Source organism: Mustela nivalis (genome assembly GCF_964662115.1).
Source record: "Mustela nivalis genome assembly, chromosome: 7".
Classification (NCBI taxonomy): Eukaryota; Metazoa; Chordata; class Mammalia; order Carnivora; family Mustelidae; genus Mustela; species Mustela nivalis.
The window spans coordinates 10,706,234-10,724,944 of NC_139026.1; the positions used below are offsets into that span (position 1 = coordinate 10,706,234).

An 18,711-nucleotide genomic window follows, 5' to 3' on the forward strand; every position below is an offset into this window, starting at 1 on the left:
AGCCTTGATTATCCAGTTCACCTGAGCAGTGGCTCAGGATCATCTCCCGCCCTTCCCGTTCCCTCCCCTGCAGTCACGCCCATTGCTGTGCATTCGCAGCGGGTTTGTGTCTACACTGGCATACCATGGGCCACTTTGTTTACATTACCAAGAATGAAAACGTGACAAAAAACTTCTTGGAGAGACCTCATAATTTGGTGTAAGGGAGACGGGGGATTAATTCCAGGTTCCACTTAACCGTTTGGTCCCTCAGGCAAATCACAGCTAAACCTCCATTTGGCCAGTGACTACAGAATATGAGAAACAATTGCCTACCTCTCCTGGTTGGTGGGACAACCAGCCAGTCGTGCATGTTACTGAGCAAATAACAGACTGAATCACTGTGGCAAACACCTGTTTTTTCTGTCCCGACTTTGACCTGGTTTCCAGTCCCCCCCAAACTGGGTAACCAACAAGTGTCCAGCTACGTTAACGATGGAGTGTTAAGAACTAGGTTTATCTCGGGGCGCCTGGGTGGCTCAGTGGGTTAAGCCGCTGCCTTCGCCTCAGGTCATGATCTCAGGGTCCTGGGATCGAGTCCCGCATCAGGCTCTCTGCTCAGCAGGGAGCCTGCTTCCTCCTCTCTCTCTCTCTCTCTCTCTGCCTGCCTCTCTGCCTACTTGTGATCTCTGTCAAATAAAATAAATAAAATCTTTAAAAAAAAAAAAAAAGAATAGGTTTATCTCCAAAAGCCATCAGCTCCCGCGCCTCCCCTGCACCTGGAGAGGCACATTTTTAACACAAGAGCCCTGCGCCCCAGCGGTACCAGCCCCCCAGCTCCCAGCCCGCAGGCAGCACGTGCGCGCTTTGCCCCGCGCCCCCGGGAGCCAGTGCCCGCCCCGCCCCTCCCGGCGTGCCGCGCGCCGCGCACGTGACCCCGCCCCCTGCCATTGGCCGGGCGGGAGGGGCGGGGCCGCCGCGGTGCCTTCGGGCCGAGCGCGGCCTCAGTCTACTGCTGGCTGTCGCCTGTGCGGCAGGGAGGTCCGCGGTCCGTGCGGAGAGGCAGGCGCTGCAGGCGTGGGCACCGCGCACGCTCGGAGAGAGGCCTCGGGGAGAGCTGCGCCGGCAAAAGTGTGGCCTTGCGTCGCGTGGCGGCAGGTGTGCTGGGCCAGCACTGTCACGCGATCGAGGAGTCCGGCGCGCAGGGCACCCGGAGGGGGCGGGGCCCCGCAGGCCACACCTCCTTCGGTCTCGAGGGCGGGGACATAGCGCAAGAGACCTGTTTCTACGGTCTGAGCTGGGGAGGGCTCGGGAAGGCTGTCGGGCACCTCTCAAATTAGGGGAAGAATGGGGGAACACCCACCCTCATACCACCAGGGCAATAAGAAAGGGGGTGGCGCTTCTGGGAACCAAGGCCCTGGAGGAGATGGAGGCGTTCAGATTTCCTGGGGGGAGCCCTAGATCCGAGCTTGAGAGGATGGAGGCTGGCAGATGAGCTTAGAGGGCCTGGGGCTCCAGTCCTGGCTCGACCTCCGATTGCGGTGAACGCCCAGGCGAGCCCCTGCCCCTCGCCCATCTACCCGGGCCTCAGGGGCCATCCGGGGTGCGAGACCTCACAGCCGTGGGCTGCCACAGGATGGACCTCTGGGCCGCAGCCCGGCTGTGGGGCCCGCCGGGGCTGCTCCTGACCTGGGCCCTGCACCTGGCTCTGTGCCTGCGCTCAGCCCAGACCTCGGTACCCCCGTCCCGGGACTACTGCGTCCTGGGTGCCGGGCCCGCGGGCCTGCAGATGGCCTACTTCCTGCAGCGGGCCGGGCGGGACTATGCGGTGTTCGAGCGCGCCCCACAGTCCGGCAGCTTCTTCACGCGCTACCCGCGCCACCGCCAGCTCATCAGCATCAACAAGAGGCACACGGGCAAGGCCAATGCGGAGTTCAACTTGCGCCACGACTGGAACTCTCTGCTCAGCCACGACCCCCGGCTGCTCTTCAGACACTACTCCCGCGCCTACTTCCCCGACGCGGGAGACATGGTGCGCTACCTGGGCGACTTTGCCCAGCGCCTGGGACTCCACGTGCTGTACAACACGACCATTACTCACGTCACTCTGCACAAGGCCCGGCAGGCCTGGAACGGCCATTACTTCATCCTGACCGACCAGATGGGTCACACACACCAGTGCAGGTAAGGAACGCCTCCCGGAGCCCACCTGCTGGCACCCCTTGGTCAGCAGGAGATGTGGAAGAAATGAGAGAATAAGATCTTTACTTTTTTTTTTTCTTTTCTTTAATATTTTATCCATCTGTCACGTTCACTGTGACACCAGCATTGGGTATTCAGCATCGTCTAGGTTATGTACCCAAAAGTCCTTCCTGAGGAACATCTCCTAGAACTAGTGTTCCTCCAGAGACATGCTGGGGGAGATGTCCAGCAGGTGTTAGGCAGGCTCAGTGGAATTTCAGACTGAACTAGAGCAGGAGGCCCCACAGGCAGAGCTGCCGGCGGGCGTTCAGTTTTAGCTTGCTTTGGCTTGGGAGAAAGCTTAACACTTTGTAGACAACCCAAACTCCAAGTCACACACTGTACTGCCCGGATTCCCTCCTCACAGTGACCCTGGGGGCAGTTCACTGATCCTCGAGTTACAGATGAAGAGCTCGGGCGGGAGAAGTTGAGTCACTGGTGCTGTGTCACACAGTCTGAGCCCATCTTCCTCACCCCGGAGCCTGTACTTTTTCTGTTACACCAGGCTGCCTCTCCCGCCCAGGCTATGGGGCTGCCACTTGGGTCCCAGGTAGTGCCGGGAGGTCATCTTCTCAACGCCCTTCGCCGGAGGCCCAGCCTTGTCCTTTGCTTGTTACAGCCCAGGAAAGAAGGGCCGTGCCAGCCTGGGACCCTTGCATTTTAGCCCGCCAGACAACCACCTCGGGGAGTCAGATCTGAGCTGGGTGGGCAGGGGTCGCAAAACAAGGAGCCACAAGGGCTGCGGTGTCTTCTATAAGCCCTCCGGTTCTGTTTTCAAAACCACCTGTAATCAAATCTCAATGCATCCCTGCCCAGGACTGTAACGCCCTCCAGCATGAATCAATCGGGCTGATCTGGTTTCACATTCTGACTTGGCTATTGTAGGAACTTGGGAGGCCATAGGCCTCTAGGGCCTGTGTCCCCTCACCTGGAAAGCCAAAGAACACCAACTCAGGGCTGCTTTAGGCAGTGAGGTGATGCACAAAACACTCGGTAGGGGCCTGGGACAGAATTCCTGCTCGGCAGTCTCCTGCATTGGCCCAGCCATCAGAAAAGGGAAAGTGGACCAAAGAAAAAGGGAAGAGTCATTTTCAACAACGAGGGAGACACTTGGGCTGCCTGCTGTGTTCAACATTAGGGGAATTACTTAATTTCTTGTGTTCCCTTCTCAGAGAGTTGGATTAATCCTCATGTTTGGCATCATCCCAGGGCGTGGGAAAGGAGACCGTCCACTGGAGTGGGCCTGGGAGGGGGAAGGGGGAAAAGTCTGTCGGATATTCTGGGATAGGTCAGTAAACGGATGAATGAACGGACCTTCTCTGGCTTTTTTAGGAGCCGGCAGCCTGGGGAAGGCGGGGTAGCCAGGTGGCAGGTGCAGGGAGTAATTTTCACGTCGGGGTCTTCCATCTGTCCCCTCCCTGCAGCGTGCTTCTCGTGGCCACCGGTTTGTCGGTCCCCAACCAGGTTGACTTCCCAGGCTCCGAGTACGTGGAGGGGTACGAGTCTGTGTCCGTGGACCCCGAGGACTTCGAGGGTCAGAATGTGCTGATCCTGGGGCGTGGGAACTCTGCCTTTGAGACGGCGGAGAACATCTTGGGTGTCACCAACTTTATCCACATGCTGAGCCGCTCCCGGGTCCGGCTGTCGTGGGCCACCCACTACGTGGGAGACCTCAGGTACGCTGCGAGCTGCTCGTGGAATCCGTTCCGCCAGCCCCCTCCAAAGCCATTCCTGACCCCACCGGAACAAGCACCCCTTCCTCTGAGTCTCCTCGCGCCCCGTTCAGATTCCTTTCTCTCTCCTGGTGTTCCCCTCGGGCCCCAGGGCCATCAACAATGGCCTGCTGGACACCTACCAGCTGAAGTCCTTGGACGGGTTGCTCGAGTCCGACCTGACGGATCTGGCCATCGTGAAGGACCGCGAGGGCAAGTTCCACGTCACCCTGAAGTTCTTCCTGGAGGAAGGCAACCCGAGTGCCGACGCCGACGCCGTCACCCTCCCCCAGGACGACAATGACAACTTTGCCATGCGCGTGGCCTATGACCGGGTCATCCGCTGCCTGGGCTGGAACTTCGACTTCTCTATTTTCAACAAGTGAGTCCACACAGGGGGGAGCTGGGGTCTCCTCGCGAACCCCTTCTGACACCTCCCCAGGGGGCAGAGAGTCCCCATCCCCTGGGCCGGCGGCAGGGCTCTCGGGACGGCGCCATCAGGGTGGACATGGATGCTGCTGGTCCCCCACCCAGGGTGGGCGCCTGCTGTGCTGACAAGGACGGGCGGCCCAGAGGCCCTCCATCCCAGAGCAGCAGCCACAGGGGCCTTCCTCTGCGCTGGGATCTTCCACCAGACAGACGGGAAAGGAAGCTCGGGCCGAATAAAGAAGGGGAACTTGCTGAGAGGCCGCGGTCGCATAGCAGCTAAGGACACAGGCTCCGAGGTCGGTCTGAGATTCTCTGCAGACCAAATCTGCGGGCTCTGGGAAAGTCACTTAACCAGACTATGCCCACTTTCTTCATCACTAAAACGGAGAGCATAGTTCTCTCTCACAGGGCTGCTGTGAGGAATAACATGGGAAAGTACTTGGTATATCTTATAGGCTTCATAAAATGGTAAGACACCAAGTTCACTTATAATTGTTTTCAACCGCTTTGCTTGACACGTTGCTGCCCCAGGACCTTGGCAAAGCTCGGTATCAAAGACTCCGTCCAGTGTGTCTCCCTTTCCTCTGGCCAAGGTGTTGGCAGATGTGGAGAAACTGGAGGGCCTGAAGCGGACCCCCCATCCCAGCATGTCCCCCAGGACCCCGCTGGAGCCCAGAGCCTAGCCTTGAGTTAGGCTTGAACCTGGCTCTGTCCCTGAGTCCCCACATCTTCAAGCTGAGCCTCAGGGACTCCCTCTGTCAAACAGAGATCATCATACCCAGCTCCTAGGGGCCTGGTGTGGTTTCAACACAACAAGCAGTATGAAGCCTGTGCGCTGAGTTCGGTGCCGAGCACACAGTACACTCATACACAGCAGTGTACATGGCGGTGTTTTGTACACAGCAGTGATTTTTACAAAAAACCCTTTCGGCTCACAGGTCCCTCAGACTGTCTTCCGGGGGCGAGTTCAGCAAGAAGTACCCACTGATCAAAGCCAGTTATGAGTCCAAAGGAAGCCGGGGTCTCTTCGTGCTGGGCACCGCCAGCCACTCCGTGGATTACCGCAAGTCTGCGGGGGGCTTCATCCATGGTTTCCGCTACACAGGTGAGCCAGCGGAGAGAACCGTTCCCGGGGCTCGTAAACAGACCGATTCACAGCAGCCTTCCCAGAAGTGCTTGTCGGTAGTCATTCATCTTAAGATCCCTGTCTGGGACAGAGGGCCGCAGGTCTCATGGGCTGAGGATAGATCTTGAGAAGCATCAGAGAAGGTGTGAGAGCCGGGCCATGTGGGCGAGGCGTGTGGCTTGCCCTAGTCCTGTGCCAGTCGAGCAGCAGGCATTGCCAAGGAGGCAGAGCCTGAAGAGGGGTCGTGGGGGTCCCTCCCCAGCAGGGCGGGCTGAGAGGTGAGCCTTCGTGACCTCTCCGGGAGCCTCTTTTGGATGCGGTGGCGTCGGAGGCATAGAAGTGAACTCTCGGCCCTCGCGGGGCTGTCGTAAGAACTAAGACGATATCTGGGGACCTTGGAGCTACAAAGCATCATGCACAGATGCTTTGGGTAGCCACAAATCCCAGTAAAAACTACAAGTTGGTTGATGTCAGTTCTGAGGGTATAAACGCTCTGCGTGCCAGACAGGCTGATGGTGGGCGCCTGTTACACGGGCCTGGTTTGATTTTGCCACAAACGCCAGAAGGGTCGTCCGTCCTGCGTCCCCGCGTCTCTGTGTTCAATTCGATGACTCCCATTGGCTTTAAACTCGTGTTTGCATTTTACTGTCCTTCCAGTTTGGCAGGGGAAAAGAGCCGTGTTTGATTTTCCAGATGATGTATTTTATGTCCGTGTGTGGTCAGAGAAGGAAACCAGAGAGAGGGTGTTACCTGTCTGTAAGCCAGGACATCCACAGATCAAATACACACAGCCCTGGAATGGAAGTGTCTGTCCCTTTAGCTGTGTCTCCCCTCTAAGAAATCCTCATCAGTGTTCCCCTCCCTGCACCTGCTGTCCTGGCAGATTCTACCCCGGCTGCCCTGCTTCCTTCTGGGCCCCCGATCTTTCTTCAGCTCCAAGACCGGATCCTCACGGCAGCTCCGTGAGGCAGGGCCTGTCGTTTCTGCTCCACTTCCCGATAAGGAAACTCGGGCACAGAGAGCTTAAGTAACTTCCCCCAAGTCCCCCAGCCGGTGGATGGCAGACGGGTGATTTGAATCCACGCGTGTTGTCTGACCCTCAAGCTCGCAGCCAACCACTGAGCTTCGGGCCCGTGGGCGACAGTCCTGGGTGTTCAGGCGCCGACCGCTGTGTGGTCACTACTAGGAGCGGAGGGCCCGTGCGGCTGTGCACATCCCGCTCATCCTGCCCCAGCCTGAGAAGCCGGTCCCTGGGGAGACCAGAAGCAGCCAGTAAGGCAGAGGAAAGCCAACTAGGAAGGGCACAGACCGTAACCGTGTGGACGATTACTCCCGACCCCCAGCCCGTCCGTCCCCACGCTGTATCTGTCAGCCCGCCCGCCTCCCTCTCCTGACCCGGGCATGTTTGTCTCTCCTGACGGGTCTTCCCACTGCCAGAGGTTTCTCTGGCTTCCTATCCAGCTGCATGGTCCCTGCCAAAACACCTGTTTCTTAAATTTTCCCTTTTCTCTGTTTACAGCTTAAGCCTCTCTCCCCGCTCCCCGTCTCCCCCGGGACCGCTCCAGCTCCTCGGGGTGCCATGCCGAGCTTTGCCAGGCCCCGGCCAGCTCGCCTTCCCAGGCTGGTCCCTCGCCGGCTTCTCAGATTGGTCAGGCTCTCTCAGGATGGTCGCCCTTTCATCAGGAGCCTGTCCCCAGACTCCACTCGCTGTGTCCGTCCTCAACTCTGTGCAGAGGGACAGCTGTCGCTTTCCTGTCCTTACATGAGTCTGTCTTTGTGACAGTTTGGAGTTAGGCAGTGAAGGAGAGGGGACGCTGAAAGGGTCTCCAGCTGGGGCCCGGGAGGAAGGGGAACTGGGGCCAGGGGAGCCGGGTGAGAGGCCGGCACAGGGTCTGGGGCTCGCAGAGCAGCTGGGATGGGGGGCGCGGGGGGGCACGGGGGGCCGGGAGCCCGAGCCTGCCACGCCCATCCTTGCAGCTACCATCAGGGCTGCTTTCACACCGGAAGCAACTGGGGAGCCTGACCGATTAGGCAGCAGAGCCCCAAACACTATCTGTCTGGCCCATAGTGTAGGAAGCCTCCACTGACCCCGCTCCAAAGGCCTCCTCTTGGTGCCACTGTGCAAGTGTGTCTTGGGTTCCAAGAAGTCCGTGGAGACTGAACAGGCATCAGGCGGTGAAGGAGCAGATCTTAAGGGCGTCCTGCGTCATGCCTTCCCTCCCTCTGGCCTTCCCAGTGCGTGCTGTGCACCGCCTGCTGGAGCACCGCCACCACGGCGTCGCCTGGCCCTCCACCGAGCTCCCCACCTCCCAGCTGACCAGCGCCATCGTCCGGCGCGTGAACGAGGCTTCTGGGCTCTACCAGATGTTCAGTGTGCTGGCCGACGTCATCCTGCTGAAGGAGTGAGTAACCCGGCTTCACCGTTCTTCCCCCTGTCCTAGCTCTTCTCTGCCTGTTCCAGGTGTGGAGGGGCCCCGGGGCTCCCTCTCGGGTGAAGCCTGCGGGGAGGCAGGGTAGATTGATTCTAGGGGAAAACATCAGGGAAATCGACACAGGTAGACAGACAGCCCTAGATGTGCGTTGTAGCTCTGCCACTTTCGAACTGTGTGACCTGAACCAAGTCACGTAGCCTCTCTGAGCCTTTCTCTCACCCGCACAGTGGGGGTAATCACACCTGGTGGGCAGAAGTAAAAGCCACTGGGAGGTCACAGTTGGCCCCAGGTGGACAAGCGGTAAACCAAAGTGATGTGAACCCCTGGTGTGGATCGGCGGGCTCCCTCGGGCGGGGACCGGCTGGGCTCCTTATCAGTGAAGTGACAGGTGGCAGATCACAGGTGACACCAGCAGAGCAGGGAGGGAGAGGGGCTGTGGGTGAGGGTGCTCCGAGGACAGGTGGCAGGTGAGAAGCAGGGGCGATCCCTCAGTCAGAGGGGAAGCAGCCTGACCCAAAGCCAGGGAGGGCCACATGCCCCAAGTTCAGGGACACACAAGGATTTCACAGTGATGAGCGCAAGGTATCCATCCCCCTGTCTCCTCTCTTCCATTCCCATTCTCCACCTTCAGACTCCCCCTAAACATAAAACTTTCAAATTACATCAAGAATCTGACCGCCTTTCCCCAGTCCCAGGACCGCCGCCTTGGTCCAGAGGCCCAGCGTCTGTCTCTTGAACTAACCACAGTCTCCCACCTTGGCCCAAGGCCTGCTTTCCGCACAGCAGCCTGGCGGTCCTCTCAAAACACAAGTCACACATAGTCAGCTCTGCTCAGTACTCTCCAGGGGCCAGGGGGCCGTCAGAGCACACACGAGCCCTCCTCGACCTGCCCCCAAGCCCCTCTCCTGCCCCTCCGCCCGAGGCCACTCCAGCCACATCGGCCTTCTTCCTGTCCCTGGAAGACACCACAGCAGTCGCTCCCTCCCAGGGCTTCCCTGTTACTGTTCTGTCAGCCTGGGTCACCCACTCCCCAGATACATTTCAGGTTGCTTGGAGTTTTCTAGAATCTGTCCCAGTGTAAGCCAAGGCTCAGCTGTGACGGAAATGGTAAAGTGAGGTGCGTGGGGATGACCAGCGGCTGTACACTGTACAAGGGACACGCACGCACACGCTCCTCAGCTCTGTCACGGCACTGAGGGTCTGGCCCTCCTGCGCTGCCATTGTCCCCAGGAACGCCATGGCATTTGAGTACCTGGAGGAGTTCCCCGTGCAGATGCTGGCCCAGCTGGAGACCATCACGGGAAGGAAGGCCAGGCACGGGCTGTTCGTCGTCAACATGGAGTACGGCAGAAACTTCTCTGGGCCCGACAAGGACGTCTTCTTTTATGACCGGTCTGTGGGGCACACGGAAGACGCCTGGCAGTCTAACTTCCTCCATCCCGTCGTCTACTACTACAGGCATCTTCCCACCGGTGAGCCGGGGCGCTGCTCTTCCCCGAGCGCAGGCTTCCTTCCGGGAGCTGGGCGCTGCTCGGACCCCAGGTCTCTCTCCTGTCACACCTGTCACCTCTCACACAACTTCTCCCGGCTGGCAGAGGACACTGGGGGACTTCACCCAGAAACCCAGTGGGGCAGAAGGTCTGGGAATAAGAAACAGTGTTCCCAGGTTCAGGCGCATACCATGACCGGGGCAGGCCACACATGGAGTGTCGTGACCCCCTCCAGGCACCACACCAGCAAGAGGGACAGCCTTGCTGTGTGTGTCCGAAGGAGGGGTGAATGTGGAGGGAGAGGGGACCTAGAGACGGACTCTCAGAGGGACCGGGGAAAGGCCCTGGAGGTAGTTACCACAGGCCGGTAGCCTGAAAAGCACAGAAAAGCTGGGCAGTGTTCTCGGGCCGTGCTTTCCTTGCTGTGTGGCCTGGGACCATTCCTGGAACTCTCCGAGCCTCCGCTTCCTCATTTGGAAAGTGGGGATAACAGCAGGATTGTGTGAGGAAAAATGAGATGAAGAACACAGAATGCGGGGCGCCTGGCCGGCTCAGGTGGTGGGGCATGGTTCTTGATCTTAGGTTGTGAGTTCCAGCTCCACTTTGGGGGTAGAGATTATTTAAAAGATAAATAAAATCTTCCCCAAAAGAAGCACAGCACACCAGCATGGTACCCGGAAGAGTAGCTACCAGTAGGTGAACCCCCCCCCCCTCACCCCCAGGGACACCACTCCTGCTTCAGAAACTGAAGAGCTGTCCCTTGGAAGAGGATGCCCTAAAAACAGACATAGGTGGTGTCAGCAGGTAGAAGTGACAGGAACTCAGGGTTCTTGTCAGAATTGGGAGTAGCTACTAATCAGAGCTGTCACAGTGGAACGGGTTACCCCTAGAGTCAAGTTTCCCAGTACAAGGGTGGTTGAGTCCTGGCTTAATGGCCACCTGCCTGGGATGCCACGGAAGGGTCCCCACACCAGGCACAAAGCTGGCCTAGGTGAGCCCTCGGGCCCCTTTCGAGGCAGGGCCTCTGAGTCGTGTCCCAGAAAGCGCTGTTCGGAAGCGGTCACAAAGAACCTCAGTCCACGTGTGCCTTAGAAATCCCCGGGCGCGAGTCATTAGTCTTGGTTCTGCTTTCTGACACCACAAGGAACAGATCTAGTCTCTTCCTCATGCCAGCCTTGCACACACAGCGATGGCTGTGGGACAGGCCAGCAGCCCAGCACAGTGTGTCGGGAAAGCCGAGCACAAGGGAGCGAGGGAAGCACCTGGGACGTGTGGGAACCTCATTGTCATCTCCGGGATGGGAAGCCCAGCCTCCAGGCTCTGACACAACTCCCCCTCTCTGCCCCACAGAGCAGGAGGTGAGGTTCCGCCCTGCCGGCTGGGCCCTGCCTCGGCCCACGGCCATCCACCATGTCGTGGAAGATTTCTTGACCGACTGGACCGCCCCGGTGGGGCATATCCTGCCTCTCAGGCGCTTCCTGGAGAACTGTTTGGACACCGATTTGCGAAGCTTCTATGCAGGTAACCTAAGTTCCTAGAAGGACCAAAGGGACTGAGCAGGAGGTCAAAAAAAGACCTGATCAATCCGTGCCCTGCGGAGTTTTCAGGATTCATAACCAGAACCCACACCTGAGAATTCTGTTATCCACGAGGTAGAGGTGTTCAGAGAGACCCTTACCAGTCCAGCAGACCTGAAGTTGCTGAGTAGAATTCATTTCTTAAAGAACTGGCAGGGGGAGAAAAGGGAGCTCTGAGAACACCATAAAGCCCCTGCTGGACGTGGGATAGCTGCCAGCCATCAGCAGGAGCCAAGAGCCTGGGTCACCGAGCCGTGCTTGGGGGCGGGAAGGTGAGGCTGGGGCAGGGAGGGAGGTCTGTTCAGAGTCCTTCACCTAAGCTCAGATCTCAGTGGCTCAAAGAGGCACAACACACTCTCAAGAGGGAGATGGTGGAGACTCGGGCTTTTGGTTCTGGGTAGAAAAGGGACAATCTCCTCCTGAGAATTTCTAACCACTAAGCCTCCCTCATGTGAGTTTGGGGCCAAACTTCACACTGTCCTCATGGTGTAAAAATCACAGAAGGAAATGCAAGTCTTCTGTGAAGAAACAAACTTTATCTTTTTTTTTTAAAGATTTTATTTTTTTGACAGACAGAGATCACAAGTAGGCAGAGAGGCAGGCAGAGAGAGAGGAGGAAGCAGGCTTGCCACTGAATAGAGAGCCTGATGCGGGGCTCGATCCCAGGACCCTGGGATCATGACCTGAGCCAAAAGCAGAGGCTTGAACTGAGCCACTCAGGCACCCCAAGAAACAAACTTTAAAACTAGAGAAAGGAGGGGGCACCTGGCTGGCTTAGTCAGTTAAACGTCTACCTTTGGCTCAGGTCAAAATCCCAGGGCCCTGGGATCAAGGCCCGAGTCAGGCTCCTTGTTCAATGGGGAGCCTGCTTCTCCCTCTGCCTCTGCCCCCTCCCCTTCATGTGCACACACATACATTCACGTGCACTGTCTCTCAGATAAATAATAAAATCTTAAAAAAATAAATAAATAAAACTGGAGAAGTACATATATACATAAAAGAAAACTAGGGCTCGGTGAGCCTAGGTGGCTCAGTCAGTTAAGCGACCGAATCTTGGTTTCAGCTCAGATCATGACTCAGGGTCCTGGGATCGAGCCCCGAGTTGGGCTTCACACTCAGCATGGAATCTGCTTGTCCCTCCCTCTCTTCTTCTCCCCCTGGCCCCACTCTCTCCCTCTCTCTCTCAAATAAATAAATAAAAAAAAGAAAAAATTAGAGCTCAAAAAGTTTCCACAGATAAACTTCCAGGTAAGTTGAACCCACCCCCAACCCCCAAGCAAAAAGCACTTAACACATAAGGACACAAACCTCTGTGAGGGAGTGTCAGCAGGGAAAAAAAAAAAAAAAAAAAAAAAACCTTCTGGATCAAACCAAAAAGACTACAGGAATTGGAATAGTTAAAAATAGAGGATACAAAGTCTGCCTAAAATATGTAAAGAAATGAGAAAATAGATTATCAAAGATGTAATTGGGCAGCATTCAGGAAGAACCAAATAAAACTTGTAGAAATGAAAAAATATATAACTGGAAACAACCTAGGAGCACCTGGAGGGCTCAACCAGTTAAGCATCTGACTTGTGATTTCAGCTCAGGTCATGCTCTCAGGGTCCTGGGATTGAGCCCTGTGTCAAGGCTCTGTGCTCAGCAGGCAGTCTGCTTAGGATTCTCTCTCCCCCTCCATTCCTCTCCCCTGCTCACAAGCTCACTTTCTCAAAAGCAAGTAAATAAATGTAAAAAAAAGAAAACTCAACCTAAAGATAAAGTAGCACATTAGACAGAGACGAAGAGAGAATCGGTGAACTGGAAGGTAGCTCCGACAGAAGTCTGAGGACCCGGAGGGAGAAGTGACAGAAACAGGCCCAGTTTCGGTCTTTTTTAAAACCCCCTGAATGCCTAGAATATCTGCCCTTTTCTGTTCAGCAAACGTGTTGAACACCAGTTGTATGTCAGGTACTATTCAAATAAATCAGGTATGAGATGATCAGTCTGTCTGGCCTGCAGGTCAGAGGGCATGTGTCCTTGTTTCAGCCCCAGGCGACATCGTCCGCCAACCTCAAAATCAAGATGTATACACTGAGAGAGCTGGTTTAAAAAAGCAGTGCAGGCTGATCGTCTAAATATATGTAGATGCACAGAAGTCATTCACAGCACAGGGCTAAGCAACTTCCAAGTGCTGGCCTTCTGCAGACCATCACCTGCCTTCATGCTCGCCCGGGAAATGATGGGAGGCAGGTCTAGAACTCTCCACTACAAAATGGCTGCCTGTTTCTCAAGGTTTCAGGATTACTCAAAGATGGCCATGCCCCTGAGGGAGCATGTCCCACCCTGGGTTATGGCTGCCTCAAGTACATCATCCAGACCTCGGGGCCCACTGGCAGAGGGCGCAGCTGTCCATTCCCTTGGTTGATGTGCGGCCGCTAGCTCTGGCCCTGGATTCTGCTGGGCTTCTCTGCCCCCTCCCTGCCCCCCCCGGGGGCCTGAAGAAGGGGTGACCTATGTCATCAGAAGGTGGTGCTTGCCCAAAGCCCCCCTTTCTGCCACTCTCCCAGCCTCCCCCTGCACCACGGTCCTCCCTGCTCGGGGAGGACGGTCATGCCCTGTGTTGCCAGGGGCCTTCTGGACCGGAAGTCAGAACTGAGGTCGGAAGTGCCATCTGTGTGGCCCCTTAGAGCCTGTTCACCCATGTGGGCCTCACAACATCCTTTGTTACATGCCCGAGTTTCTTGAGATCAAAGGCTCAAGACAGTTTTTGGATGTGCGCTCCTTCCCATCCTGTCTCTAAATCCCCGAGAAGACCGAGTCCCTTATCTGATTCATCTTTTCTGTTGTTTTAAGACTTTATTTATTTGACACAGAGAGAGAGAGACAGTGAGAGAGGGAACACAAGCAGGAGGAGTAGGAGAGGGAGAAGCAGGCTTCCCGCTGAGCAGAGAGCCCGAGGGGCTCAATCCCAGGACCCTGAGAGCATGACCTGAGCCGAAGGCGGATGCTTAACGACTGAGCCACCCGGGCGGCCCTCTTTTCTGTTTTATTTTTTTTTAAGTCAGAGTTACATAAGCATTCAGCTAAAAGACTTTTTCTCACTTCCACCCTCAGTCCCAGAAGGAAGTACTTCTAGCTCTTCTGGTGGTTTCTTTGTATTTCTGAATAATAAGCACCCACAGCTGTTTCCTGACAGGGCCGACTTGACCCGTGCACCAGCTTTGCGCTGTTCCCCAGTGTTCTCTTCCCTCCGCCACCCCCGCACAGGGCTCACACCCGTGCTTTCCACACCATATCTGCAACCCACAGATGGCTGAGGGAATGAAGCCTTGCAGGCAGCTCTGAGCTCCCTGCCCCAGCCAGGCCAGCTTCCAGAAGGGAAGGCTGGGGGTCTGCTCCACAGTAGCTGAGCTCCCAGTGGACCGGGCCCAGATCTTGGGAGCGGAGTCATTTCTGTAGTTTGCTTTCCATCTAGAGCCTCGTTCTTCCAGAATGTCCGGGCACCGTCCTTGGAACTTCAGGGAGGGATGAGCCCCACCAAAGTCAGCTCCCGGGCTCACGGGGTGGAGGGCCCTGGGCGAGGCCCTGGGGCATCAGTACCCCCCTCCCCCCACACCTCTCCCCACACCTCTCGGTCTTACTCATCCTTCTTTTGCTTTTGTGTAGAATCCTGCTTCCTGTTTGCGCTAACGCACCAGAAGCTGCCGCCCTTCTGCCAGCAGGGCTACCTGAGAGCACAGGGGCTCGTGGGGACCGAGAGCCTCCGGCGGCACGGAGTAGAGAGCGGGCTCCTGCGGGACTACACCACGGCGGGCAGGCTCCATGAGGACGGGGCCCGCAGGCCACTGGGTAGCTCCCGGGCCCCGGGGCCCCCTGCCCGGCCCCCCGAGAGCAACAAGGAGGAGCTGTGACCACCAGGAGGCTCCCAGCCAGGCCCCTAGCTGGCCCCTCCGTCCCACTGACACATGGTTGCCAGAGACACTCAGACTGTCACGGTGACCAGGGTCACCGTGAGGGGTGGCCATGCGGTGGTCTCCCCTCCAGTCTGGTCCTTGGGTGCCTGGGAGACGGGATCCTGAGAAAGCCACCCTCGGCCACGTGGGAGCCGCCTTCCACAGCCAGGCTTGTCTGCAAGTGAACTGTCACTGGGCACCAGGCTGGCTCGGTTCTGTCCCCATGAGTGCCCAGCGGTCCCATTGCCTCCTGGTCTACTCATCAGGTGAACTGGGATCCCACCACCTGCGGACTGTGTCCCCAGTTGAGCTGTCCTCATCTTCAGAAGGGTTCGAGGCAGGCACGTCAAACATCCTCAGCCATCTGGGGCAGGTGGGACTGTCACCCCGATGAAGCGATCAGGTCAGAGAAGTTAGGGGACTCCCAGGGTCCCACCAGGCATCCCTGTCTGGGTCCCCTGAGGACCCACCACTCTGCCTCGCCCTACCCCCATCCCTGTTTCCAGAACCCCGGGGCAGGGGCCAGCCCAGCTTATCATCATAGGCCCGCTGTCACCAGGCAGAGACGGGACAGCTCCTGCAGAGCCACCTTATCTCACTGGGCTTCTGCCCGAGCAGCAGGACTCAGAGCGGCGCCCGCCCCACGACTGCGCTCCCTGACTTCTGTCTTCAGCACCTGTGCCGTCTGCTCTCCCCTCCTGCTCGGCACTTGCTGCTTGCCCTGCCCCTGCCCTCTGACATCGCCCTGGCCTCTGGTCTGCCTGAGCAAGTTGTGTAAAACTGTCCCCATGCTGGAAGGGAGGGACCGGCTCCACCTGTTGGTTCTTTTTTTAAAGATTTTATTTATTTATTTGACAGAGATCACAAGTAGGCAGAGAGTTAGGCAGAGAGAGAAGGGGAAGCAGGCTCCCCGCTGAGCAGAGAGCCCGATGCGGGGCTCGATCCCAGGACACTGGGATCATGACCCGAGCCGAAGGCAGCAGCCTAATCCACTGAGCCACCCAGGCACCCCTCCACCTGTTGGTTCAAAGCGTGTGCGAGGAGGCATTTCTAACTGCGTCTGTGTGACGACAAGGCCTCTGCTCTCTGGTTGCCCAGCGGCCCTCACTCTTCTTCCCCACCAGGAATCTGCTCCCTTCATATGCACCCGTCAGGCCACGGAAAGCAGTCATACAGAAGAATAATCACGGTGATTTTTTTCAAAGCCAGGACCCAATGATTGCTTTTTCATCCATTCTTACTGGGTCCCTGCATCCACACAGAATTCAAGGGACGCAGGCTTTCTGGATCCACAGCCCTTTTCTGGAAACTTCCTCTTGGCCTCCACTACTTGGTCCACCTCCTGTCTGCAGATCCCTCTCTCTCCAGTCGTGTGCAGTTAGAGCCGTGACACTCTGCAGCCCAAGCGTGTGACAATAGTTGGCATAGCTTACCCAGGCGTGGGAACATCTAAAGATCTCTCGCTGATCCCAGAGCGTTGGATCTGCCGTGTTTCTTACAGATGATATGTAAACCGGATTTGGGCCCCGTCAGTGCCCCCCCCCCAACTCTTTCTTTCCCAAGATTTTTTTTTTTTTTAAGATTTTATTTATTTATTTGAAAGACGGAGATCACAAGTAGGCAGAGAGGCAGGCAGAGAGAGAGAGAGAGGGAAGCAGGCTTCCTGCGGAGCAGGGAGCCCGATGCGGGGCTCGATCCCAGGACCCTGAGATCATGACCCGAGCCAAAGGCAGCGGCTTAATACACTGAGCCACCCAGGCGCCCCTCCCAAGATTTTTTTTTAATCTTTTCACTAGGACTGTTCCCATATCTCAGACCCTGCCACACACATCACACCTTACCAGCTACTGAAGGCAGCTGAGCGCCTTCTCCCAATCAAAGTTCAAGGTGCTGCAACAAACAATTCACCGACGCCTGCGTCCCCTCGGCTGCTGCTCCCTCCTCTGCCAAATCGTCAGTGCCCTCAGAATTTCAGCCAGCTTCGTCTGTGTTTCAGAAGACCTGGCTTCAGGGTGCAGCTGATCAGATGCCTTCCCTGGTATTCTCCATGTAAAACTGGTCAGTAATTTGGAAAAGAAAATAAATCTCACTTCAAATCCCTATTTCATACTTCAGAATTAAGTTCAGAGCAATTTTTAAAAGCCGTATGGAAACTGGAGGTGACCAGGGACTGTTACAATGAAAGCAAGGACTGTCCGACTTCAGAATAATGGGGCAGTTCCCCAGAGGAGAAGGTTTCACATTTCCAACCCATACTTTTTTTTTTAAGTTTTTATTTAAATTCCAGTTAGTTAATGTTCCAGGTGAAATTTTGTGTTTTGTTTTGTTTTTAACTGATCTCTACACCCAACGTGGGGCTCGAACTCCTAACTCCAAGATCAAGTGTCACATTCCACTGACCATACTAGCCAGGCGCCCTCCCTCCGATACTTAACTAATGTTGGTGATGTGACCATTTAAAGAAATGGATAAAAATTAAAAGGCAGACAGCATGGGTAAAAACAGTGACAGCAGAATACAACACACAAAAATATTATCTTTATTACACAACCGATTGGCGTTAATGAGAAAAAAAAAGACTATTTAAGTAACTGATGGGACATTCGCCCAATAAAATACCACACGACTCTCAAAATCTCCCAGAGATAGGGAAGGGCCATGCCATAAAACATACATGTGTGACCAAAACCAATCGAAAAGAAGCAGGGGACGAGAGTGTAGTTAGTTGTGAACTACTTAAAGCTGTGTAAGGCTGGAGAGCCACAGATGGGGGAGACTGGAAAGGCATGTCCCAGAATGTCAACAGTAGTCCTATGAGGTTCATGGAGGCATTTTTCTTTCTCCAAATACGTGATTACACTGTAGAGTGAAATAAATACATTTATTTTTTTAAAAAATCACCTTTGCTTTTGGGATTTAAATTGCTGGGGGTGATAGGAGCCGGAAGCCCTCCCAGGGGACATGCTCTGGCTGGGTCCTCGTGGCGCCCATGGTTTCATCCCTCTTCCAAGTCCGGAAGACACCACACCCCGTGTTGAGGGGGAAGATGTGTACACACACACACACACACACACACACACACACGCAGGAAGGGAATTTTAAGTGGTGCGCGCTCCTCTGCTACAGTCTTCGGACTGATCGAGTACAACAGAGGAGATCTCTGGAGAAATCTTCCCTCCCTCCCAGTGACAGAAAATGTAAAGGTAAAAGTCCTCATGTTGTACAGGTCCCCCGGCATAATCTCCAATCCACTGTAGAGCCCCAAATTCCTTCTGTTCCTCAAATAAAAATGAGGGTGTCACTAAAGTCTGTCTAGAAAGTAAATCACCAAGAACTGAATTTATTAAATTCAGTTAATTTATTAAATTCAGTTCATTTATTAAATTACTCCTAACATCTAATCATTTACCGAGTATTTACTATGTACCCAGAACTGTGCCATGGCCTGAAAGGGAAGCTCACAGATTCTCTGCTGCTTCTCCTCCAAAGAGCTGGCCCTCGTTCCCCTCCTGCTGGGTGAGAGCAGGACTGAGTGATTCACTAACGGCAAACGAGGAGAAGCCACGGGATGTCATTATCATGATTAGGTTATGAAGAGACTAGCATTCACCCGCCCAGAGACTGTTCTCTCTCACCGCTCTCGCTTCGCGGGCCATGTTGCAAAGACGTCCAAGCACCTATGGAGAGCTCCTTGGCCAGGTGGCAAGGAACTAATGCCTGCCAAGAGCCAGGTGTGTAAGTCTGGAAGCAGATCGTCCTCCAGTCCAGCCTTTAGATGGGTGCAGGGCTG

The 18,711-nt window shown here is 55.8% G+C and overlaps 1 protein-coding gene across 1 annotated transcript; it reads left to right on the forward strand.

Annotated features, from left to right (window-relative positions):
* Positions 1–928: 928 nt before the first annotated feature.
* FOXRED2 (FAD dependent oxidoreductase domain containing 2) lies at positions 929–15,990 on the forward strand. Its single transcript, XM_082742759.1, has 8 exons — positions 929–2,163; positions 3,645–3,896; positions 4,045–4,314; positions 5,300–5,466; positions 7,724–7,889; positions 9,150–9,391; positions 10,760–10,930; positions 14,635–15,990. The coding sequence occupies exons 1-8, from the start codon at positions 1,616–1,618 to the stop codon at positions 14,877–14,879; spliced, it is 2,061 nt and encodes a 686-aa protein (XP_082598885.1). The 5' UTR covers positions 929–1,615; the 3' UTR covers positions 14,880–15,990.
* The last annotated feature ends 2,721 nt before the right edge of the window (positions 15,991–18,711 follow it).

Bases quoted from the DNA above. Each gene is read 5' to 3' on its own strand.
- FOXRED2 (XM_082742759.1), top strand. From the start codon at position 1,616: ATGGACCTCTGGGCCGCAGCCCGGCTGTGGGGCCCGCCGGGGCTGCTC. The intron at 3,897-4,044 runs GTACGCTGCGAG...CTCGGGCCCCAG, and splicing joins CACTACGTGGGAGACCTCAG to GGCCATCAACAATGGCCTGC. The intron at 9,392-10,759 runs GTGAGCCGGGGC...TCTGCCCCACAG, and splicing joins CTACAGGCATCTTCCCACCG to AGCAGGAGGTGAGGTTCCGC.